The 24,014-nt window shown below is 63.6% G+C and overlaps 1 protein-coding gene across 6 annotated transcripts in view; it reads left to right on the forward strand.

Annotated features, from left to right (window-relative positions):
- The window catches only part of MEGF6 (multiple EGF like domains 6), an 89,242-nt gene that overhangs the window by 19,748 nt on the left and 45,480 nt on the right, over positions 1 to 24,014 (forward strand). For all 6 annotated transcript variants that reach the window (XM_073903464.1, XM_025857122.2, XM_025857125.2 and 3 more), the window contains exon 4: positions 2,618 to 2,722. In XM_073903464.1, the coding sequence (XP_073759565.1) occupies positions 2,618 to 2,722 (105 nt within the window). The remainder of the gene's footprint in view (positions 1 to 2,617; positions 2,723 to 24,014) is intronic.

The raw sequence follows: 24,014 nt of genomic DNA on the forward strand, positions 1-24,014 counted from the left end.
GCACGTTTCTGACCTGGTCCTTCTTCCTGTCTGCCTGGTCCTTCTTCCCGCACGGGGTCGCCTGGGTCTAGGGGAGAGTGTCAGACACACGGATTTGAAAGCCAGGCTCCGGTTCCGAGCTCTGTCTGCCTGGGCGTGAGTTCTTGAGCACTTGCTTGGGCCATGTCTTTGCTCGGCCACTGGCTGGGGGGTCTTGGGGTCCTTGTCTGCTGTCTGTTGCTGCCCCTGGGAGGGGTGGTGGCAGGAGGGCTGTGCCCTGCTGCTCGAGGCGAACCCCCTGCCTGACACAGGGGAGGCGGGTCCATGTCGTGGAGCCTGGCCCACCAGGTGGGGTGATGCAGGGGAGGCGCCCACTCCTTTGCCCGTGCACCGGGGGCCTCTCTGGCCCCGCACGCCCCCCAAGCAGGCCCTGCTCCCCAGGCTTCCCTGTGCGGCTCCCCGCCTTCCCTGCCCCCGTGAGCCTCTCTGGGAGTGCCCCTTCTGGGTTCGGGGCACAGCTTCACGTGGCTTTTCTTCCCGGTTTTCATTTCTGTGGCTCTGCTGCCTCGTGCGTGCCTCCCTCCGGGGACACCCCAGCGCTGTCCTCGCCCGCGGCCTGCCCACGCCTGGCTGTGCTGTGTGTGGTGCGTTCTGGCGTTCGCTTGTTCGACGGCACTCGTGGAGCATCTTCGAGGAGTCCGCACGGCGGCAGAGCCTGGGGGCGCAGTGGGTGGTGGTGGTCTGCACGGAGTTGGCGCCTGCTCTCAGGGAGGCCGTGGCCGCGGTGGACACAGTGCCATGCTGTGAGCGCTGCTGTGTCACATCTGGGGAAGATACAGGCTGTTGCGGCGGGTGGCAGCCCACAGCGTCCCCGGAGTCTGACGGGCGGGTGCGGGGGCCTTGTGGTCAGTGGACGAGATCACAGCGGCTGTGGGGCGGACAGCGTGGGGGAGCGGGGCGAGCCGTGACGGTGGCCTTCACTGGCCCCATGGCGCTGGGAGTGGAGGGGGACGGTGGGCTGCATGTACCCTGCAGGTAGGTTCCGGGCCCTTGGCGTCGGGGATGCTGATGCTGTCCGCGTCCCGGGTCGGCCTCTCTGCCAAGCTTCCCTGCGTGGGCTTCAGGGTCACCGTGTGCCTCCTCCCCACACCCCTGCGGGGCTGTTTCATCCTCAGCCCCCGACTCCTGCCCCATTTCAGACACATCCTCAGGCTGCGGGTGTGGGGCTGGAGGTCTGAGTTCGCCTGCAGGGGGGCTGGGGCAAGGGGGGGCGCTCCCTCCAACACTGGGGACAGTGGCCATGGTTATGGGCCAGAGAGGAGGAAGAAGCCTTCCATAGAGCGCCCTCCTGACCCCAGACTCTAAGTAGAGGATCCTGGGGCCTGGTCCCTGCTCACTGGCTATGTGGCCTGGGGCCACATGCTGCCTGTCTCTGAGCCTCAGCTACCTTATCAAGCATAGCGTCCAGCCCAGAGGGCTGCTTGGACCCATGTGCCTGGCTGACAGTGCTCCCTCAGGCCTCCTGTCTTCTGGAGTTTCTCTCCCTGCTCCTGGTGGGGGTGCCTTCAGGGACCCATGAAGTCACTGAGCCCACGGCTCACACCAGGCTCCCGGAGGCTTTTGGGGGTAGGTCACTGTACAGAGCATCCACTCAGTGAACTGTGCAAAGCATCCACCCAGTGAATACCCCTGAGCCTTCCGGACTCAGGGCCAGGCTGTTGGGGTCCCGGGGTGGGGGCACAGCCCACCCGCCTTGGCCGTGCCCTCCTGGGCATAGGGTTAGGATGGGAGGGTGGCTGCAGGGCCGGGAAATTGGTGCTGGGGGTACCCAGTCCAGCCTGGGTTGGCATACTTGCTGTGACGGGGCCGGCAGGCAATTTGGGACTGTCGGGCCCTCCGGGGCCGCCTGCCAAGCCTCACAGACCTGCCCTTCCCTGCCCACAGCCCCCACCTCTCCAGCCGGCTGCTTCTTCCCCCACACACTAGTGCTGGGACGGGAGGATGGGGCTCATTGGCACCCACACCACAGGTGGGCAGCCTCCTGGGCCCAGTGGGGTGGAGTGTGGGGAGAGGGTCTGGGAGCAAGGGTCTCCTTAGAGAGGGGAGAAGGGGCCCCCTCCCAGCCCTGAACCCTCCCTCCATCCCTCCTATCTGGGCTCTGCCGGCCTGCACGGGCACTGCCCCTCCGAGGGGCTGACCAGCCTGGTGGTTGGCGCCCTTGGGCCGTGAGCAGGAGGGGCGGGGTCCTCAGCAGTGGGCTCTCCCCCGCTGCCCCTCCCTCCCCACCTCCTCGAGAAAATGGGAGGGAGGGGCTTCAGGCTCTGGTGGCGGTGCCTGTGTGTGACCCAGGACAGAGCAGAGGGACCAGTGACCTGATGGCAGTGTTGGTGTTGCTGGCCTGGGAGACGACCACCCCCCCACCCAGGGTTCGGGGCTCAGCTCTCAAGGTGCAGTCCGGGCTTTCGTGGGAGGAGGGCTTTCCTGTCTGTGGTGAGGGTCTGGGTCCTGTCCAGCCCAAGGCTTTGCCTCCTGGGGGACACGGGAGAGGGTTCCCAAGGATGCTGTGTTCTGGTGGGGGGGCTGGGGCTGCCCCTGGGCCGCCGCCCCTCCTTACACGCCTTCTCTCCTCTCTCCATAGCCCAGTGCAGCGCTGGCCTCTGTTTTAACGGCGGCCACTGCGTGCCTGGCTCAGCCCAGCTATGCTACTGTCCCCGAGGCTTCCAGGGTCCCCGATGTCAGTACGGTGAGTGGATGGACGGGCATATGCTCCCACCCCTCAGCCTGCTCCCTGCGGCTCGTCTGAGGTTGTTGGGGCCGGGGGGGGGTGTGGTCCGGAGACTCCCTCCACTGAGGCCTCTGCTCCCCGTCATCTTAGAACCCACCCCGCCCAGGTGCGGCCTCCAGAGAAATGGGCAGGGACGGGCCGGGTTGCTGGGTGGTGGGGAAGCGGCCTGTCCCGGGGTCTCCAAGCAGCATTCCTGCCTTGCTGGAGCCCCTTGTGTCCCTCATGTGGAAAGATGGGGGGCGTGCAGGGTCCTGCTGGAGGCGATTGGTTCGGTGAAACTTGGCACATCTGTAAACTGATAGATCATGAAAACCGAGCAACGCTACACGCCCTTGGACAACAGAAACTCAACTGAGTGAGTTTTCGAGAGCTCATTGGCTTTATTAACCGATGCCTGAATCAGGCAGAATGCCATCTAGCAGAAAGGAAAGGTTTCTCAAGGGAAGAGAAAGAGCAGGAGAAAGGAAATTACCAGCCAGGCAAGGCGGCCCTCCTCAGGGGGACGTTTCCTAGAGCCGACGGGGGACTTCCCGTGCTGGCTGCTGACCGGGGCTGCTCCTGGGCTGGGGGCTTGGTTTGCTGACGTGGGGCCTTAACCTAAGTCCTGCCGTGCTGGGGGCCTGTGGTTTTCTTTCCCGCAGTGTGCTGTCGGGACCGTGTTAGCTGGGTGCTGGGGGGCGGGTCAGGCTTAGAGTGGGCGTGGTGGCGGTGGAGTTTTTGTAAAGAAAAGTGCACACAAGCACAAGAAAAATCGTCAGAAGAACCCCGCCCCCCCAAGACGTTCTTCCTAAGTTCTTTGTGACGGGAAGGTGTGAGCATTCCTGAGGGGTTTCTTGTTTTGTCCAGAGTTTTCTTCGTGGAACAGGGAGCTCTCAGGGTCCTGTTGGAACGGGCGCAGAGCCACGGCCGCCCAGTGAAATGAAATACTCCCAGACGGTTTCCGGTGCTTTGAACTTGCTCCTAGCGAGCAGCTGGGGGCTTCTTCCAGGTGGATGCCAGGACGGACGTCCTGCGCCATATGCCTCAGTGCCTCAGAGCCCAGCAGGCAACCGGGAAGGGGGCGGGCATCAGTAAATTGTGGGGAACAGGAGGCCCCTCTGTGTCCACATGTGGTGGCCCCCCTGCCTCCGGCAGAGACAGAGGGCAGGGGTCCTGGGGAGGGGCTGGGTCCCCGAGTTCTGAGACAGGTGCTAGCAGCTGGGGTGCTGATGATTGGAGAAGCTGGTCAGGCAGCTCTGGTTGCTTACTCAATGCCCTCTGTTAGCCAGAAAGTTCTCGATCCTGCTGCTTCGTGGGCTCTGTGGGCTGGGAGGACCGATGCCTGGGCCATGGAGTGAGGCCTGCTGTTGAGAGCCCTCTAGGTGCTGGGGGTGTCCTGTCCCATGCCCTGGTGCCTCAGCCAGACCTCATGAGTTTAGGACCCTGAACCCCTCGGTGGGCTGGCCAGATGTGACCCCCCGCCCAGGCAGGCTGGGGTCCAGGCTGCGTCTAGGCCCGGATGGAGGGGGCCAGTTGTCACACGTCGGCTCTTCTTGGTCTGGTCGGTGTTATGGCCACGGTGGAAGTGGGAAAATGCTTTGAGGACCTTCTGACTCATTCAGCCAACCTTAATGAACTGCGTGCTGCTTGGGGTGAGTTTCATTCAGGTCCTGGAGGAAGCTCCCTTTGGGGGTGTTGCCGGGACAGGGCTGTGGCTGACAGTCGGCCGCATAGATGCTGCTGTGGTCCCTGCTGCTGGGGGAGGGCCGTGAGGAGGTGACCCTGGAGCGTGGCCTGTCTTTGCTCACGTCCTCCAGGAAGCAGCTGGGGACGCCTCCCCTACCCCAGCTCCCCTGCCCCTGCCTCCTGTCAGCCATCGGCTGCCTCTCCGCTCCTGGCCTGCCTCTGTCCGAGGGCCCAGCTCTGAGCCTCCCGGGCTGGTGCTCCCTCTGGCATATGAGCAGCCTCCCCCACCCCAAAACCCTGACACTTGGCCTCCTGGGTATCGGAGGGCTCAAGGGCTGCAGGGGCACAGTAGGGAGGGAACTCAGCATGGGGGGAGCTCAGCATCCAGCGAGTGGCCCTGTGGCCATGGGAGGGGGCCTGTCTGGCCCCGTTCTAGGGTCCCAGGGCCACCCCTGTGGTGTCTCTGGGTGGGGTGGGAGCAGTGTGCACATGCTCTGCTCTCTAGCTTCATGGGCCTGGGCTCCAGACTTGGCTTTGCCTCCAGATCAGCCCCTGCTCTCCACAGTGTTAGTGGGGGTGGCCTCTTGGGGCCTGGAGGCTGGCCTGCACCACCTCGGTGTACCCTGTGTTCGCTGTGCAGAAGAGGAACCCAGGGTCAGGGAGGTCAGCAGCTGCTTACCACTCAGCAGAGCTGGGGCTGGAAGTGTGACCTGTCCCACTGAGCGCTTGGAACCTTCCACCGTCTCCCAGTGCAGTGCCAGACCTCAGTGGGGCCCCATCAAGATCTGTTTTGGAGAGAGAGGGGCAGATCCCCTGGTCCCCACCTTGCCCTGACTCTGCACCTGGGGACCTGGGCTTGTGACCAGCCTGGCCCTCTGGGGTGGGTGGGCTTTCTGCTGCAGATGTGGCCTTCAGGAAGCAGTTAATCAAGCTGGAGGAAGGCTGCTGGGCTTCCTCCTGAGGCACTGTCTCTTAGAAGAAAGGCTGGCTGTGCAGGGTGGAGTGTGTGGGCTGGAAGCGCACGGCTGGGCGTGCGGGCTAGACAGGGTTGGGTGTGCAGGGCTGGGTGTGCAGGGCGGGTGTGCAGGGCTGGGTGTGCAGGGCAGGTATGAAGGGCTGGGTGTGTGGGGTGGGTGTGCAGGGCAGGTATGAAGGGCTGGGTGTGCAGGGCCGCGTGTGCTGGGCTGTGTGTGCAGGGCTGGGTGTGCAGGGGGTGGGTGTCCCCAGCTGCTTGCAGGGGCACCCCTGCCTATGCTCCCGCCCACACCCCCGACAGCACCGCCTTCCAGTCTCTCCCTCCATCTGGGTCTGCATGAGGCGGACCTGAGCTTCAGCACAGTTGGGAATATTTAACTAACCCCCCAATTATAATTGATTCCAGTTTTGAAAATAAAAGCCATATTTTTTCTGGTTCCCCCAAATTCTTTCATTTGAATCAAAGAGTGGGGGGGAGGGAGGCACCCCGCTGGGTTGATTGTGGAGTGCAGAGGGGGAGGGGGCCCCCAGGAAGGGCCCCGGGTACCCACAGCAGAGCCCCCCTCGGCGCGGCCACGGCCAGCTTCCATGTCCTGTAGCTGTGACCCTGGGCAGCGCCCCGGAGCCCCATCACTCCGTTTGTTAGGTGGGCAGGGAGAGCGGTTTTGTGCGGGTCCCAGGTGTCAGCGCAGGTGAGGCTCAGCGCCCCGGTGGAAGAAGGGTGGGGGGTTGGCAGCGCCGTCTCTCCCCAGAGGCCCGGTCTGCTGGACATGCGGGCATAAGGGTGGATGGCCCGGTGGCTGGGGACTGTCCCTGGCTCTTGGGGTAACCGCCCGCACAGCATGCCTGAGCTTCCTTGGGGCACAGCTCACACGTGGCCCCTCCCTCCGGTGGCCTGGGGTAGGGACACCCCCAGGACGAATGGCCCCCTGCCCTGTGGGTCGGCACCATCAGTCAGTAGAGGAGGGCCATGTACCACGGGAACCCCTTGTCCCTGGTTGGGCTCCAGGGGTCCTGTCCATCCACCAGGAATGGTTTGCACCCGCAGAAAATACAGAAAATCACAGTGTGTGTGCTCCTGAGTGAGCGTGGGCAGATGCCCCCACCCCCAGTACCTGCTGGGGATGCACGTACTTCCTGGCTTCAGGCATGGGGTCTTTAAGGAGAAAACAGACAGGAGACACAGCCCCTTAGGAGCGTGCGACCTCTCAGTATAGCTGGCCTTTACGCTGTGCATCCTGACGGAGCCCCAGTCATGTCCTGGGACTTGACCTCACCTGACCTTGCGGGACAGAAGCAGACGGAGAATGCAGGCCTGGGTTATCTCTGGGTACCTTCTCGGTCCAAGAAGCTTTGGCTTTGGTTTCCCTCTGGGCCTCAGTTTCCTCAGCTGTAAAATGGGTGGGTTGGGAAGGTCTCTGAGGCAGTTCTGGGACTTGAACTCTCGAGTCCAGCTGGGCAGAGAGCTGGGTGGCCTGAGGGCTTCCTGGAGGAGGTAGGCCTGTGGGCTGGGGAAGGTTTGGGGACTGCAGGCAGTTCAGGGTGGGCTTTCCGGATGAAAGAGAGGCTAGAGCAGAGCAGTAGAGAGGAGAGAGTGAGTCAGCTTGGCCTGGAGGGCCTGGGTGGGGACTGCAGGAGGGTCAGCCTGGAACCCCCAGGGCCTCGGCCCCCCTCTCTGGGTCGGTGGAAGACCTGAAGCCTGGACAGCTGCCTTGGGGCTGGCTAGCCTGGCGGGTGCCCCGGGGGACCCAGTGTGACCTACCCAGCAGGGACAGACGTCGGCGGTCCTGCCCGGAGCCTCGGCGCCCGGATGGGTCCTGCTCTGAGCAGGAGGCCGGCAGGTGGGGGCCCCTGGGAAGCAGAGCAGTAGAAGCAGGCTGCAGCCCTGAGGGCGAGGGGGGAGGCGGCAGGCCCTGCCGTCCGAGCCCCTGGCCCCGGCCCAAGGGTGGCTCTGTTTCTAAACTGGGGTGATGGATCAGTGGAGAGGAGGCAGGCCCTCCCAGGCCCCCTTCAGGGCTGCCCGCTGTGCCTGAGGGTGGGAGTCTGACCCCTGGCCCGAGGTCCAGACACCACCAGAAGCCGCTCCTGGCCAGCCGCTGTGACCAGGCCTGGGAGCGGCTGCGGCTGTTCTGGGAGCCTGGGCCCCATCGAGGGGTGGGCGGGGGCGGGAACACAGCCAGCGCTGGCCACCCCTGAGGGGCTGGGGGCACAGCCCGCCGAGGCTAGGTTCCAGCCGCGCTGGGGTCGTGCCGCCGAAGCCGGCAGCCACAGCGGCCTGAGCCTGGCCTGAGTCCTTCAGAGGCAGCTCAGCCACGGTCCCGTGGGTGTGGTCTCAGGTTAACCTGGCCCTGCCTGCCTCTGACCTTGATCCTGGGCAGTGGTTCCAGGTTCCCTGCGCCCTTCCCTGTACCGGCGCGGCGGGCTGGCAGGGCCATCTGAGAGTCCCACCGGCCATCAGCAGCAGGGTGCTCTCTGATCCCCACAGCTGGGGGCATCCCCGTGAGCAGCCGGCACCTGTCCCCTAGGCTGGAGACGCACCCCCTCGGCTTCTCTGGGAGGCTGCCCTCAAGGTCCAGCCTTTGAGGAGCTGGGTCCACTTTCTGGGCAATCAAAAAAGCCAACCACACAGTGGCCGGCTGTGCGTGGCTCTCCTCTGCCTGGGTGGCCCGCCGTGATCCGTGTCCCGCCCGAGGGCTCTGTGTCCACGTACACCCGCTTTAGCTGCACGAAGCTCTTGCTTCGAAGACAGTTCCCGAAGCCTCCAGAGCCTCCTGCAGGAGGGGGCACTGGGGTGTCTGCCTGGCCTGGGGGCCGCCTCGGCCCTTGGGAGGGCAAGGCCTGGGGGGTCAGATGGAGGGGTGAGTGGTGGCTTTGACTGCCCTCTGGCCTCCATCCTGCTGCCCTTGGCAGTCGGCTGGGTCAGGGGTGGCTGCTGCAGGTCCGTCCTGCACTCGGGCCGGGCCACGTCCCTGCAGGGCAGTGGGTCTGCAGATGGTCTGTTCTAGGTCAGCCGAGACTGGCCACATGCAGAATCCGAGCTGCTCTTTCAAAGTGGCTGACTCTGGGAGAGGCATTTGTGTTCGCGCAGTGAATCGCTTAACTTCCAGGTCTGACCTCCCCCCACAACCAGCCACAAAGGCGCCTCTGTCTTTTGGGATGACCGTGGCCTCCGGGCCTGCCTCATGCTCTGTGGGGCTGTGGGCCTCTCCCAGGCGTGACTCCAGAGTTGTGGGGGATCTTTTTATGGTATAATTATAGGGAGGAGGACCAAGGGGCAGACCCTCCTGGGAGTGGGGGTCTGTGAGCCTGCCCCGCGTGCTCATTTGGTGAGTGGGCAGCTCAAAGGCCCCTGCCCATGTGGGGCCTACTGTCCAGGCAGGACTGAGGCTCAGATTTAGAGGACAAGGCCTCCGTGCCTCCCGTCCCCAGGCTGGAGGCCCCGCCCCATCCTCCTGGGTGGCCTCCTGAAAGGACGCTGTGAATCTGGCCTTCGCCTGACTCGGCCACATTGTCCTATCCCCGCCTCCTCAAAATTGACCCAGACTCTTCTGTGAAGTGCTCTTCCCTGGACTACGAGGGTGGTCCTGGGGTACCCTGGGCAGGCTGGGGGCTTGTCCCATTTTATAGGCGGAGACACTGAACCCAGGCCATTCCTGAGTTGCTGCCGTCGGTGGTGGCTCAGTGTGGGCCGGCAGCCTTTTGGACCCACCAGCGTGGGGCCGGGTTGCTCGTGGGGCCCCACTGGCTGGGGGAAGGGAGCCTGGGTGGTGTCTGGGGGTCTGTCGGCACAGTACCCCACGTGGGTCCCCAGGCTGGCGTTACCTTGGGACGGACAGGCTCCGGCGCAGGAAGTCCCTCTGGTGTGTTTGGGGCCAAGGGGCCTCTCCTGGGCTCTGGCAGACTTTCCTGGGAGCCCACTGGACTGAGTGGAGCCAGCAGCTGCCCAGGGTTCCAAGAAGCAGCAGAGCCTGATTTGACAGCACCCACCTGGCCATGGCTGATGGCTTGGCCACGCCGAGTGGGGGCAGGCTGCCTGGCCCCAGGCCCTTAGGACCCCGAGCTCTGCACAGAGGCTGCCCCTTGCCCTCCTGCGCCCTTCAGACCTCGCTGCCTCAGGCTCTCCCCGCCAGTGGAGGGGAGCGGAGCATGGGAGGCCTCCGCAGTGGCTGTCTGCCCGGGAGCACTCCTGGCCTGCCTGGTGGGCCCAGGTGGGTGCCCGAAGGATAGGTATCTGGGTCAGCAGAGGTAGCTGGATGGGGCAGGGGCACTAGTGCAATGTGGTGGTGGGGGGGGTCCCTGCACTTGGGGAGCTCTTAGACTGGACGTGGGAGAGACCCTCACAGCACACGTGAGGACCTGCATCTGTGGAAGGAACTTATTTGGGAAGCCGTGGAGGTCCTCCCTCTGCCCGCGTGTGGACCCGTCATGCTGGCCAGGCCGCCTCCCGGATGAGGTCCCCACTGTGCTGGGTCCCCTTCTCATTGCCCCAGAAGTTTGCCCCTGGGGGGCAGACTGGGGGGGCCTCTGTGGGGGGGGGCCCACTGTGGCTGGCGCTCACCCCTCACACACAGCACCTGGCCGTTGGAGCACTTCATGAGTCAATAAAGTGAAGCCAGCCACTGAGCTGTCTGCGGCGACTCCAGTGTCTCAATTCCTAGAGAATTCCTGCCTGGGGTGGTCCTGTGCTCAGGAGCCCGTTCTGGGCCTGGCTCTGCCTCCTTAGTGTCTGGGCCCCTCCCGCGGGCCACATCCCTAGCTCCCGGCCCGGCGGTGCCCTGAGACCTTGCAGAGGGAGGCCTGAGGCGCCCGGCAGAGCAGCTCTGGGCGAGCCCCGGACCCCTGGCTGCTTTCTGGGCTCTTAGAGGGTGCCTCGGCCTTGTACCCTCTCCACCCCACCAAGCCTGGGCTGCCCCGAGCCCTAGCTGTTCCAGGGGCAAATTCTAGGAAACGTGCTGATAGCCTGTTTTCGGGATTCCTGGGGCTCGTGCCTGGCTCCCTATCCGGGCAGGATAATTAACGAGGGGTCTGCGAGCAGGGAACTGGCATTGGCAACCCAAATCTGCTCTCGGGTCCTGGCGGCTCCAAGCATTCCAGAGCAGGGCCTGGTCCTCTGCGCCCGGGTCGAAATGGGGCCTGGGCAGCATCACGTGGAGCCAGGCCAGCTGATAACAGGGCAGTTACTTCAGGAGGAGGAGGTAGTGACCAGGGGTGCCGACAGCCAGCTAAGCGGGCCTCCAGCCAGCGCTGGCTGCCCAGGAGCTGCTGCCCAGCTCAGTGTCTGCAGGGATCCGGGAGTACCAGGGAGGTCACCCCACCTCTTGGGGTCAGGGCAAGGTGAACCTGCGGATTAGCTTTCCACCGTGGGGTCCTCCATAGCTGGCCCTGTGGTCAGAGTTCTCAGGAGGGAGGAGGCCACATCCCCACCGAGCAGAGCCCGTCTTGAGGCCAGAACAGAGCACAGGCCAGTCCGAGCAGGACGGGGTGCAGGCGTCCCACACATGGCATAGTGGATGTGGCCATTCTCACTTGCGGACCCTTGACCCTAAGCAAACCACAGTGGGTATGGCATGCATGGACCTGTGAACCCTGGGCCAAGAACCCAGATGGTCCTGTGGCCGCTCAGTTTAACTGGGTAATTTGGAAGATTCTTGGACACTGGACACCTGGGTGCTTAGCCTTAGTTCCTAGCAGGGAGACTATCCCTCGCCTAGCCCAGACTCGGTGCCTGCACAGACAGAAGGGGCGGGGGCTCCCGGTCCTGCCCCTTGCGCCCGGCCCTGAGTGCCTGCCCTCCACTCTCCCAGCTCCCTGGGGCAGCCCAATGCCCCCCAGCATGGCCCTGGCCTTCCCACGGGCTGGCTTTGTGCACATTGGCTGCAGGCTCTCTTCCAAAAGACGGGCATTGCCTTGTCTGCTCAGGGACAAGGATGGGCGAGTTTTGGCAGCAAAGCCATGATGTGACTTGTTCACCAGGAAAGGCACGCTGCATACCTCATCCACCGAACACCGCCATCCTGTGTCCCTGTGTGTGCTCCGGCTGCGCCCTGGCCGGGGTGCAGGGCAGTCGGTTCTGCCCGGTGCTGGCTGGGCTTGGGGGCCTGCTCTCCTGGGGACCCTGGATCCAGCACCTGGGACCCCAGGTTTGTCCTCCCGAAAGTCGGGGTGGCAGGGCTGGGAGCTGAGGTCTCCTGAGGACATCCCTCAGGTGTTTGTGCACCACAGGGGCAGGTGCGCTGGGCTCAGCCGCAGAATTTTGGCTCCCTGTCCTCGTTTCCCTCACCTGTGGGACCACCATCACTTTAGGGTCTCTGTGTGCGCCCTGTGCCTGCCCGTTCACTGCCAGTCCTCTTGGGCTGCATTTGCCATCCTTCAGACCGAGGGCAGGGCAGGCTGGGATGGGGGGACTCAGGCTGGCTCTGGGCTGGGTCCAGGACCGACGCCACCCTCCAGGAGAGGCTGTCCTCTGGGGCCAGCATCTCTAGGCACTGCCAGGTTAACAAGGGCCCACCGGAGGGCTGGGACGGTGTCCTGGGGAGGAGGCCACTGGTGCTGGCCCGGTACTCGGCTCTGGGCAAGGACCTTTCTCTCCAGCCCTTGTGGGGAGAGCGTGTCCGTTGTGGGGCGCATCTGGAGCTCACAGCTTGTCCCTGTGTTGAACTGCGTGCGGTGTCACCTATGGGACTAGGGAGCCGGGGGCATGAGGTGCGCTACTGGGCGCCCACCCCATCCTGTGAAGTCTTCTGACTTCGAGGAGGCTCCCCACCCCGCCTTGCAGGCGGGGTCCCTGAGGGGCAGTGTTCGGAGCCAAGTGGCTGTCCTCCGGCCTGCCCTGTCTTGGGGTGACCGGTGCAGGGCTGAGCGGGGTAGCCTGGCTGTCACCCGGCAGATGTGGACACAGGGTGGGTGCCGGCCATGCTGGCCACTCCTCACAGCCCCCTGGGCCGTCCATTCTTCTGTGTCCTGGGAACACACAGAGCTGGAGCCATCTGGGTTCCAGCGTGAGGGGAAGGTGCCAAGGTTTCTGGCCCTTCTGTGGTTTCTGGCGAGAGGCTGCCCTGCCTCGGCCCAGCCAGCCCCGGGCTGTAGCTGCTGGACCCAGAGCCGTCAGGAAGAACCTCACGTGTCCACCTGGGGAGCGTCGGGGGATCATGCAAGGAGGGTCTTAGGCAGTGTGGCCGCTCTGGCTTGGGGGCCCAGGACTGTTGGAATGCCCGGAGGCTGGTACCGCCCCAGGCCCTTTGAGGCCGCGGACACCCCCGTTCCCTGTGGGGGTGGGCAGACGACAGGTGGAGGGCATGGGGGTGGCGGGTCCCAGCCTGGAGGGCTGTCTTTGGGAGGGGCCTGAGCGGCTGCTCATCCTCGCGTGAACACAGTTTTGTCGCCTGTTTCTAAGCCACAGCCAGGCAGGGGCAGGGGGCTGGCCCGGGAGGGGCTGCGGAACACGGACAGAGTCCCCCACCCTGCTCCCACAGTGAGTGTGTAGGAGCTGAACCTGCCCATTTCTGAGGCCAGGCTCCAGGAGGGGGGCAGCTGGGTCCCGAGCCTGGTAGAGCTGGCTGTTTCCCCAGGTGGGTGGGGACCTGGTTTCCCCCCGATGCTGTGGGATGGTGCTTCTGTGGGGGAGGCTGCCCTGACCTGAGAACCCAGGGGTCAAACGTGGCTGATGGACACTGGCCCAAGCCCTCCTTTTCCAGACTGAAATGTGTTCTGAAGAGGAGGCAGGTCTGGCGGGCCCCTCCCAGTGTGCCCCCATGTGGCAGGCCCCAAGCCGGGTCCCTGCGGACCTCTCTGTGTGCTGTTTGGAGGAATGAAGGACGTGGGTGATCCATCGCCAGCCTCACTTGCGCACCTGCTCACCACCTGTTCTCTTCCTTGGGACTCACTGGGGCGGGCAGCTCCCCCCGGGATCCTGGAAAGCAGTGGAGGCCCTGGGGGTGGTGGGTGGGGTCGGGTTCCCTGCAGGAAGAGGTTGCCCTCGGGGCTCCCAGGGCACAGGCCTGGTGGGACGGGCGGATAGGCGAGGGGTGCCCCCCGGGGCTTCACCCCACGCAGGGCAGATGTCCACCCGAGGCCAGGCTGTGTGTTCCCTGCCCTTCTCCATGCTGACCTCTGCCCTCAGCCGGCCCCGGGCTCTGCGGGCGGGGTGAGGAAGGCCCAGAGGCTGGGGGCGGGAAATGGGGGCCCCTAGCGAATGGGGCCCTCAGCCCCGGGCCAGCCAGCAGTGCCCCCAGCGTCCCCCAACTTTTCCAGAGCTTTCCCCGGGCAGCAGGAAGGCACGAGAGAGCAGCCTTGGGGAGGGGGAGGGCTCACAGACCCCCTCCTGGAAGGGCCAAGCCAGGCGCCCACCCTGCCTGCGCCCTCGGGGTGGGGCACCGGCGCCCCCTGGTGGCGGCGAGAGGCCAGAGCGGCCGCACCAGGCAGCCTGAGATTTCAGGTCACTGAACTCCCAGGCCGTTCATTTCCTCAGCCGCGGGGTGCCTGGCATCACCTGGTGTCCCTTCTGACAGCTGCTGAGGAAAGAGAGGATGAGACCCAGATGGGTCCCCGGGCGAGAAGGGTGGGGTGGCCTGGGAGTCCAGAGGGCAGACTGCCGGGGGTGAGGTAGTGATTCGGGAGCGCAGGTGTGGGGGACAAGCCAGGAGGAGGGCTGGAAGTGACCGGGGCCGCATCGGTGGGGATGGCGGGGGCTCTGAGGGCTTAACTACACACCACGACGTGAGCGTGAAGACCTGGCGGGTGCAGGTGGGGACAGGGCCAGCACGGGAGGCCAGCCGGGCAGGGGCCGGGTCCCGGCGGGTCTGCTGGGGTACCGCCAGGGGGTAACTCAGCACTGGTTGCTTAGCACACCTTTGTGGAGCATGCACGGCCCCCAGGGCTGCTGGAGCTCGAAGTCGGGACGGTTGAGGGGCAGACTTGTGCTTTAGGGCCCACCCGAGGTGCCAAGGCTGGAAGTCCAGGGAGGCGTCCGAGCTGGCTCATGCTGGGACGGCCAGTGGCCAGGGCAGAGAGACCGAGCCGGCGGGGTGCGGCGAGAAGGCCGACTGTGGGTACAGGCGAGGGGAGAGGTGCCGCTAGCCCAGCTCCGCGTGGGCTGTGAGGGAAAGAGGCGGCTCCCAGGCTCTGGTCTGAGGGGTGGGGGGCATAGTGGCCCCTTTCCTGAAATCGCGAAGACCAGGACCAGTGCAAGCCAGAGGGCACATGGAGCTTCCGTTTGGGCGTCTGTGCCAGGAGGGGCAGGTGTGGCAGGGAGGTGCCCTCTGGCCTGAGGGTTTTGCCCAGGGCCCTGGGGGTGGACACGTGCCTGGGCAGGGTGTGGATACTACAGGGCCCGAGGCTTCAGATGCCAAGGTGGCCACATCAGCCTCTCCAGTCTGTGTTCCTATTCTAAGCCCCAAACACAAGCCTCATTCCTGCTCCTGCAGGCATCTGGGGAGCCAGAGGAGGGCTCTTTGCAGAAAAGAGAACTTGTACCCAAATCCCAGATGAAATAATCATCACCTTTCATCTCCCATCTTTCAGCAAGCGCTCTTCCAGCGAATATTTGTTGGCTTTCACTGTGTGCCAGGTGCTGCCGGGGTGGGGGGCAGCCATCCCATCACCAGAAGAGTGATGCAGGTGCTGGAAGGAACACGTAACTGAGCCTAGCCTGGCCCCGAGCATGGAGCTCAACGCTGGGGCCTGTAGGGACTTGCCCTCGAGCGAGGTCTCCAGTGATCTACAGAGAGACAGTCGTGGAGCTGGGAGGGGGGGGTGGTGGTGAGTATCTGCTGAGGGTTTGGGCAGATGGAACAGGCTACCTGCAGAAGTACACGTGATGTATGTGCATGCCTAGGGGTGCCGCCCACTGTGCAGGGGCCCGGACTGGGCAGGGGGCTGAGGGGGCCGGCAGAGCGGGAGGCCCCTGGGGAAGTGACCCTTGTGTGGGCTAAAGAGTGTAGATGAGAGGTGGGCGGCGGCAGAGGTCTCCGGATGGACAGTGGATGCTTCTCTGGAGAGCTCGGGGAGAACAGCCAGCTGGAGGATAAGTCCTGAGGAGTCCAGTTCCTCCCCTCTGCTGTAGCCGCTGCTCAGAAGCCGGCCAGGGCAGGTGCTGCCGGCCTGCCGGTGTCCGGGATGGGGCGGGCCTGGCTGAGGGGCTCCTGGTGGGCCAGGCACACAGCTGACCAGAAGCTCAAGAGCGTCCAGCCCTAGGGTTGCACACCAGGGAGGCGTGAGGGTCCAACGAGGCATTGAGCACAGTGTCGGAGCCCAGCTCAGGGCTCTCCCTCCAGGGTGGCTGGGCTCCCAGCGAGGCCCCAGCCCCGTCTGGGTAGAGCTCCGGGCTCTGTTTCAGGAAAGAATAAGGAGGTGCTGAGCCCCTGAACCCTTCCTGATCTTGGCCTAGAAACCGAGCAAGATGCAAAGAGGGTGTCACAGCCTGTTGTCCAGACCAGAGGGTGGATGTCTGGTGACAGGGCCTCTGAGGCCTCTGGGTCGCGTGATCCTCAGGTCTCGACTCTGCAGGGGACTAGATTGGCCATGGGTAGACTGGCTGTGAGTCCGGAAATCAGGGTTCTTGGGACAGAGAGAGACCTGCACACACACACGTGCACAATGCAGACACACACGTGTGCACAATGCAAGCATGCATGCACACAGTGCACAATGCACACGTGTACAATACACATGCATGCACAGTACATGCACACACGTGCACAGGCAACCATGCACACATCTACAGTGCACAATGTGCACACACATGCTCAATGCCCATGTGCACAATGCATACACATGTACAATGCAGACACATATGCACACACATGCACAATGTATACACATGTATAGCGTACATTGCACATGTGCACAACACACATGCACACATGTGCACAATGCAGACATGCATGCACACACACGCATACTACACATGTACACAATGCATACATGCACAATGTACACACATGCACAGTGCACACACGCACAACATACATAATGCACACACATGCAGGCATGCCTGAACACACATGCACAGTGCACACACACATAGTGTGCAGATACACACACGTGCACAGTGCACACATGCACAACATACATAGTGCAGACACATGCACACACAATGCAGATGTGCATGCACACATGTGCACATTCACACAGATAGAAGACCTGGCTCAGAGTGTGCAGGGCTCAGCCCACACCAGCCCTTCCTAAGCCTCATCCCTGTCATGGGTACAGCCGCAGCTGCCGAAGCGGTGAGCCATCACGAGAACTTGCTGACGGGGAAGTGGAGACCTGGACATTTGGGGAACCGAGGAATGTTCTTGGCTCCCTTCTGGGCCTTTTACATTTTGTCTTGTTTTCTGGGAAACAAATGGAAAAAAAAGCCCCATTCCCACATATTTGAAAGCTGATTTATATAAACAGACCAAACCCGATAACTTTCAGAGTAAACAGAGAAACTCTGTATGATGTCAGGGAAGGCAGTCCTGCGTCCTGGGCTGATGGCAGGAGGTGGTGGAGCCCTTCTGGTCCTGCCCTGGGTCAGTCAGATTCCTTCAATGTCTTTAGTGACACCTTCATGTTAGTTGCCTGCTGGGGGCCTGCTTGGGAGCCTTCAGGGCCCCTCGTCTCCAACTTTGCCCGAGCCCCTACCGCATCTCGTACCTCAGCGGCCCTGTCTGGGCTGGCAGCTGCGAGCCTCCCCACCCCCCAGCCCTTGTGCCTTGATAGTCCCCTAAAGCCCCACTGGAAGCCGAATTTCCTTTTTCCACCGCCTCCCGGCCAGAGCCAGTGACAACCTCTGCCTGGTGGGACGGTGCCCACCTCCCCTTCTGAAGGTGGTCTCCTGGGCAGGACCTCTTCCTTCATGGCACCCCCTGCTTCCCAGAGACAAGGGTGTGTCTGGCAGGGGCTCTGTGAAAACTTGCAGCCTCACTTGACCCCAGGCCACCTCTGTGCCTGGCCTTGGGGACACAGAGGGGCCAAGAGCTGAGCCCTGGAATCCTCTGGGAGAGGCCTGGAAGAGGGAGAACCCAGCACCCCACTCTTGACATGTCCCTGTGACCTTCTCCCAGAGGGGACTGCCGGGTGACCCTGGAAATCCAGAGCAGGTGAGGCCTGTCTGACCGTTTCTAGGCAACCCACTCTTGGTTTCCATGGTTGCCCTGGCAACCCCAGATGGGGAGGGGGTTGATGGGCCCTGGGAAGGACTCCCTTGAACCTGGGGAGCTTCCCTGCCTCCCAGGCTGTCCTCCTGGAAAACCACGTGGGCAGCTCTGTGTTCTTAGACGCCTACCGCTGAGTAAAGCAAGCGTGTGTGAAAAGGCCACACTGTGGTTCCAGCTACAGGACATTCTGGAAAAGGCAAAGCCACAGGGACAGTGCAAAGATCATGGTTGTCAGGGCTGGGGGAGGACAGATGGACAGGTGGAGCCCAGGGGATGTTTAGGGCAGTGAGGCCGCTCCGTGTGACACTGTCGTGGTGCGTACACGTCTGTACACTTTTGTCAGACCCCCAGAATGCCCAGCACCACACGTGAGGCTCGCATGACCCATGAGCACGCCGTGTCAGTCCTGCACAACGTGGGGACGGGTACAGCACGCACAGATGGAGTGTTAGTGCGGGGGGGGGGCTGTGTTTGGGGAGAAAGCAGCCCGTGGAACTCTCTGTACTTCTGCTCAACCTTTCCATAAACCTCGAACTTCTGTAAAAAATAGAATCTACTAATTCAGAACAAAATGAAACAAGAACCCCGCCTTCTTAGCCTCAGGCCTGACCTTGCCCGACCCAGTCCGGAGAGTGTCTCCCTGCTCCTGGGATCAGGGTTGGCCTCCTGGCTTTCCTTCTGTGTGTTTCTGTGCTTTCTTGGCCTATTGCTCAGTGTGCCGATGTACAGGGACGGCTTGCTGGTTCTGTTCCTCTGCCCAATCCCCCTGCTGTCCCCCTGCTCAGAGCCATTGGTTTCTAATTGTCATTGTTACAAATGATTGTAACTTGATATTCAAATGGTCAGGTGTTGAAGTTCCTTGTGTGAATTTAATTCCATCTAGCACACGGTTTGGGACCTGCGGTTACCATGGCAACCCCATAAAATGTGTGTGGCGTTTTCTGCCCCCAGGAGCTCACAGGGTCTCTTTGGACCCAGGGCCTGGAGTTCAGTCTGCAAACTGGTGAGCTGGTCACACACAGAAAGGTCCACGTGACCCATGGGCCCTTGAGCCACTCTGACCCCGGGAGCTCCTGGCGGGGGCGGGAGCGGGGAGGGGGCCCGAGGTGGAGCCACGGTGACCCCTCAGCCCAGCCAGAATCACGCAGTGCCCAGGTCAAGGAGGGCTGCGCTGTCTGACAGGCTGAGCCCATCTCCAAGACCCCTGCCCTGGGCAGTGATGGGACAGGTTTTGAGATCCTCAGCCAGGGGTGAGGGTGGGTCTGCCTTTGGCTGCTGGCCCTGGACCCTGCCCCAACTGGTACACGCCTCCCTGGAGCCAGGAAGCTCCTCCTTGGCCCTGGCCTGGGCGGGAATGTGGCCCAGGAGCAGCAGGGACAAGCCAAGGCAGGTGCCTGGCGGGACAGTGCCGTGCTGGGAGAATGTGGGTGAACTCAGAGAGGTGCTGTGTGGCCCTGGCTGGTCTCCGTGTGTCTGTAATAGGTCGGCGCGGCCACGGTGGAGGGTCGGGGTCTGGGGTCTGGCTGTTGTGGGCCTGGGCCCTGGGGTCGTGCTACTTCGGGCTCTCGTTTTTGACCTGAATGGAATTAAATAGTGGCTGGGGCCTCAGTGCTCTCCAAGGCCCCCCCCCCCCCCCCCCGGTCCCCCTGGCTGCCCTCTGCCGCTTGCATGGCTCTCCCTGTTGTAGAGACGAGGAAACAGGCCCAGAGGGTTTTTGCAATGGGTCTTGTTCACCCAGGGGCTGGGAGGTCCAGCCAGCCCGAACCCGTACTTGTGGGACCTCAGCCCTACTTTGGGGCACAGCCTCATCCAGCTTCCAGCAGAGCAGTGTGGACTTGCAGAAGGGGCCTCTCGTAGCCTTGGGCGTCTGAGCATGGGGCTTTGGTGGGAAATGCCCCAGAGCTAGGAGGAGCTCCTTCCGGAATTTCTGAGGAGGCTGGGTGCAGAGGTGGGTGTGGCAGCGCCCATAAGCCAAGGAACACTGGCTCCCGGGAAGGGCATGGGAAGTTTGCCTTGGAGCCTCAGGAGGGAGCGAGGCCCTGCCGACACCTTGGTTTCAGCCCAGGGACACTGATTCTGGACCTCTGGCCTCCAGGACTGTGGGAGACAATACATTTCTGTTGGTCAAGCTCCCCAGATGTGGTCCTTTGTACCTGCAGTCTCAGGATACCACCTTTGGCTGCAGCTAGGACCCCCCCAGGCCCCCTTGCCTGACTCTAGGTGAATTTCCCTCTCTCCTGGGTCAAAACCAGCTTTGCCCTGACAGAGCCAGGGGCCTGGTGACTTGGCCTGCGCTGGGCCCTAATGCCCCTACGACTGGTTTGGAGCCCCCACAGGGGCCTTGTATAGCCTGTCTTGGGGGCCAGAACCCCTGCCCAAGACATGCAGTAGGGTGCACGGGAAAGGGGGGGGTCCCTTGGGGTGGGGCGGGGTGCCTCTGCTCAGCCCCACCCTGAGCGGGCTCCTGCAGCAGGCCCAAACCCGTTCCGGCCCGGAACAGGCACAGGGCCCCGCAGAGCAAGCTCACACAGGGAGCCCCAACTGTCACATCTCCCCTGAGGGAAGGGGGGCAGCTGGGCTCTGGGGGTGGAACATTCCTGGGGAGACAGGAAAGGCAGGCCCCAGCCGTGCATCCTGCCCGGAGAGGGGGTTCCCCATGTTGGTGCCATCTGGCATGCTGGCTGTGGGATGCTCCCGGGAGCCCCCCTTCCCAGACAGTGAACCTCTGTCCTTCAGCGGGGCCCAGGGGATGAGAGGCTGCCCATCCCTCCCCAGGAAGGTCCCTTTCCAGGCCACCTGCCGGCAGGGCCCTTTAGGAAGTATACACATGGGACCAGCCCCCCATACCTGCTGCTCCTGAGCCTTGTGTGGCCGACTCCGGTCCAGCTGGCTTTCATCAGCCCTCCCAGCAGAGATGGGAGCAGCCCTGGCCTGTCTGGGTGACACCTGGCTGCAGGCGGGGGAGGGTTCTTGGGTTCTTTGGCAGGCAGGGCCTCATAAATCCTGCCTGTTCACAGGTAGCCTGAGGCCTGGGTGGGCCAGCGGGATGAGGGCTAACTGTCCCGCAGACTTTAGGCCCCGCCATCTCTCCCCTGCCCCCCCACTAAGCTTCAGTGGCCTTCCTCTGGGCGGTCTCGGCCTTCGTGCTGCAGAGCGAGCCCCCCCAACCCCATGGGCTCCTCTTCCTCCAGGCAGGGTGGGGGTCCCCTGTGTCCTCCCCGCTCTGCTTCTTTCTACAGATTCCCCGGGGCTATAGGAGGGACTGGACATGCTCGGGGGACACAGGGCAGGGGAGCTGGGCCCCCTCCACCAGCCAGAAAAAATGTGGGGGCCCCGATGTGGTTCTGGGGGTGACCGGGTCACCCAGAGCAGCCTGGCAGGGCGGGGGGAGAGGGGAGAGGCTTGGGTCCCAGGCAGGAGGTCCGCTGGCCTCGTGTGGGTCTCAGGCTCGGGGTGCGAGTAGGAGGGGAGAGGATGGGCAGGGTCGGGGGTGCGGGGCCACCCAGGCAGGGGAGGGCAGCCGGCTTTGGGGCCCTGATGGTCCGGCTGGGGGCCTGGGGCACTGCCCCTTACCCTCGGAGAGCGGCCGTGCCTTCTCACTGTACCTGTCCCCCTCGACCAGGGCCGCAGGGGCAGCTGGGTCTGTCCGGAGGGCGGTGAGGGGCCACAGGGTGCAGTCGGGGCTTGGCTGGACAGAGTACAGAAAGGCCCAGACGGGGGCCTGGCCCGTCTGGGCAGAGCACATGCGCTGCCCTCCACCATCGGGGGGCTGCTCCTCAGGGTCCTGCCTCCTTTGCGGATTGGAAGGCAGTGAAGAATGTAAAGGCCGGGGGCCCCAGCGGGTGCCCCACGTGGTGGTTTCCCAGCTGCTGTGTGGCCGCTGCCCTGCCCTGCTTGCCTGGAGTGACTGGGGGCCAGTCCTGCAGGAAGGCGTGGCTCCAAGGGCCGCATCCTGTCCTGCTGAGGGAGGGCTGGGGGCAGTGTCTCCTGTCCCGGGAGGGCTCCTCCAGCTCAGAGCCAGCCGGCGACAGCCCGGGTCCCAGCTGGGTCTGAGAGGCTCGAGTTCATGGGGCCCCTGCCCTGTGTGGGCCGGGCAGGCCTGGATCTGGGTGCCTGGAGCCATGTGCCTTCTGTCACCTGCTTCCTGCCTGGGGCTCTGTGGTCCACAAGCGGCCGCCCAGACCAGGCCGGGCTGGAGCTCACGGTTGACCTGAGAGCCCATCGCTGTACCCAGACTGCTGGTAGATGGGCGGCACGCTGGGGGGGGGCACGCTGGCCGTGGGGAGTGGGCTCCCCTTGTTCCCCAGGAGGTTGGCAAAGGGGCAGCGTGCTGAGGGCTCCTCACTGTGCAGCACCTGGTCACTGGTCAGCTGAAAGGACAGGGCCTTCGGAGCCCTTGCCGGGCGGGGTGGCCGCCCCGGACCCCCCCTCCTTCCACACTAACCCGTGTGGTGTGGGATCCAGCTGGAGGAGGGCTTTTTTCTGCTTTTCTTTTTTTAAATTGAGGTAAAACTCACATCACGTAAAGTGAACAACACAGTGGCATTTAGCGCATTCACGCTTTCGAGCACCTGTCATCCCTACCTAGTGCCAAAACATGCTCGTCGCCCCTAAGGAGACCCCGCGCCCGTTGGTCCACCAGCCCCTGGCGACCACCCAGGGGCTTTTTGTGTCTGCAGTGGCCTGCCCTGCACAGTCCCCGCAGAGGGATGCCCAGTGCGCGTCCACCATCTGGCCTCTTTCCCTGAGGGGAACGTTTCTGCGGTTCACCCGCGTGGCACTGCCCGCGTGTCACTCCTCTCTGTGGCTGATCTTCCATGGTGAATGCAGCCGGTGTGTTTATCCGTTTGCCCAGGGCTGGACATCCGAGTGGTTTCCAGCTCTGGCATTGTGACCTGGGCTGTGATGGACATTCACGCACAAGGGTCCCTATGAGTCCTGCTTTCGAGTCTTCTGGGCATGTGCGCCCGAGAGGAATTGCTGGGTCCTTTGCCGACTCTCTGTTTCACTTGTAGTGGGGGGCAGTATTTTCTGCTGGTGGAAGGGTCTTCCTGGGGGTGGAGAGGGCTGGGGGCAGGGCATCCTCCCTGTCCTGCAGCCTGGCCTCCTGCTTCCCATCTCTTCTGCCACCACCGGCAGCTTCGGGGAGGGCAGGGGTCCCTGGGGAGGGGCTTGGTAAGCAGGAGCGAGGGAGGGCCAGCCTTTCTGAGTCAGTGTCTATATTGCATGCTCAGCGGGGGCCTGGCTTGAGGGCCAGAGGCAGCCTCCCTCCGGAAGATGGGGAGAGTGACTCCCGGCACCAGGAGGAAGCCCAGTGTCCCTGGACGGATGCCAGAGCCTGTGGAAGGGCTGCCACGCCTGCCTGTGGGTTGGGGGCACTCTACGCTGCTTGTGTAAGAGGCCAGGGTTTGGGGACGCATGCTTCACGAGAGCTTGTGATGCTCTCTGCCGGCATCTGGACGGGCCTCAGCTCTGGGTGAGGGATTGTCTCTGAGCAGGCTCAGAGCAGGGCGGGACCTGGCCTATGACCTCCCGACCCAGCCTGGGCTCAGGTCGCCCCTGAGACGTGCTGGGTGGAGGGCCCCATGTGGTGCCCGGCCCACTGGGTTGCGAGATGCACCCCCAGACTGGCTTCGTGAGTGGGAAGGGCAGGGAGACCCGCCCAAGTGAAACTCTGGTCCACGCATGACGGGCCAGAGCTGAGCGGGGTGTGGGGGTGCAGGGAGGAGTGCGGGCTGCAGCCCGTCTGCTGGAATTCGGCTCCAGGGCACCCCACACTGGGGTCGCTGGTGGACTGATGGGTCACTCTGCAAGCAGCCAACCAGTGAGGTTTGTGAAGTATGCAGGCCTGGGTCTGTACTTCCCAGGATCTGCCTCCAGAAACCCCCAGGCAGCTCCAGTGTCCCTGCACAGACCTGGAGCCCTGACAGAGGACAGGCTGGGGGCCAGCGTTGGGGAGAAGCCCTTCCAGCTCCACAGCTACCTTTCCTTCCCAGGCTGCGAGGGGGCTCTGGGCCCTTTGCTGCCCGCCTCCCTCTGGCCCCATGGCCCCAGCCCGTGCCTGCCCAGTGAGCCAGCCCAGGTCTGGCCTCATCATGCCCCCAGCAGGGCTGCTGGCCACCCTGGGGTCCTCACAGAAGCCACAGCTGCCCCCTGGCCCTGTCCATGGGTGCACTGGAATTTGAAGAAGATGGCCTCAAGAGGGGCAATGATCCCCCCTGGGTCCTGCCCCCGTGTCGTCCCCTCCCTCTCCCATGCTTTCCCCCTGCCCAGGATGCTGGGGTCCCTTGTCTGTATCCTCGACCCCCAGCCACGTGCACAGCAGGGTTCAGCAGAGGGGAGCCTGCGACTCTGCCCTGCCCCTCTCTGTCCCTGGTCAGGATCACCTCCCGCTCAGTCTGGACTGCCATTGCCTGAGGAGGGGCCTTGGGGAGGGCCAGCCACCTGCCCCTTCTGCTTCTCTCGAGGAG

Source organism: Callorhinus ursinus, unplaced genomic scaffold, assembly GCF_003265705.2.
Source record: "Callorhinus ursinus isolate GAN/ISIS: 27379988/994484 unplaced genomic scaffold, GSC_fseal_2.0 scaffold18, whole genome shotgun sequence".
NCBI lineage: Eukaryota > Metazoa > Chordata > Mammalia > Carnivora > Otariidae > Callorhinus > Callorhinus ursinus.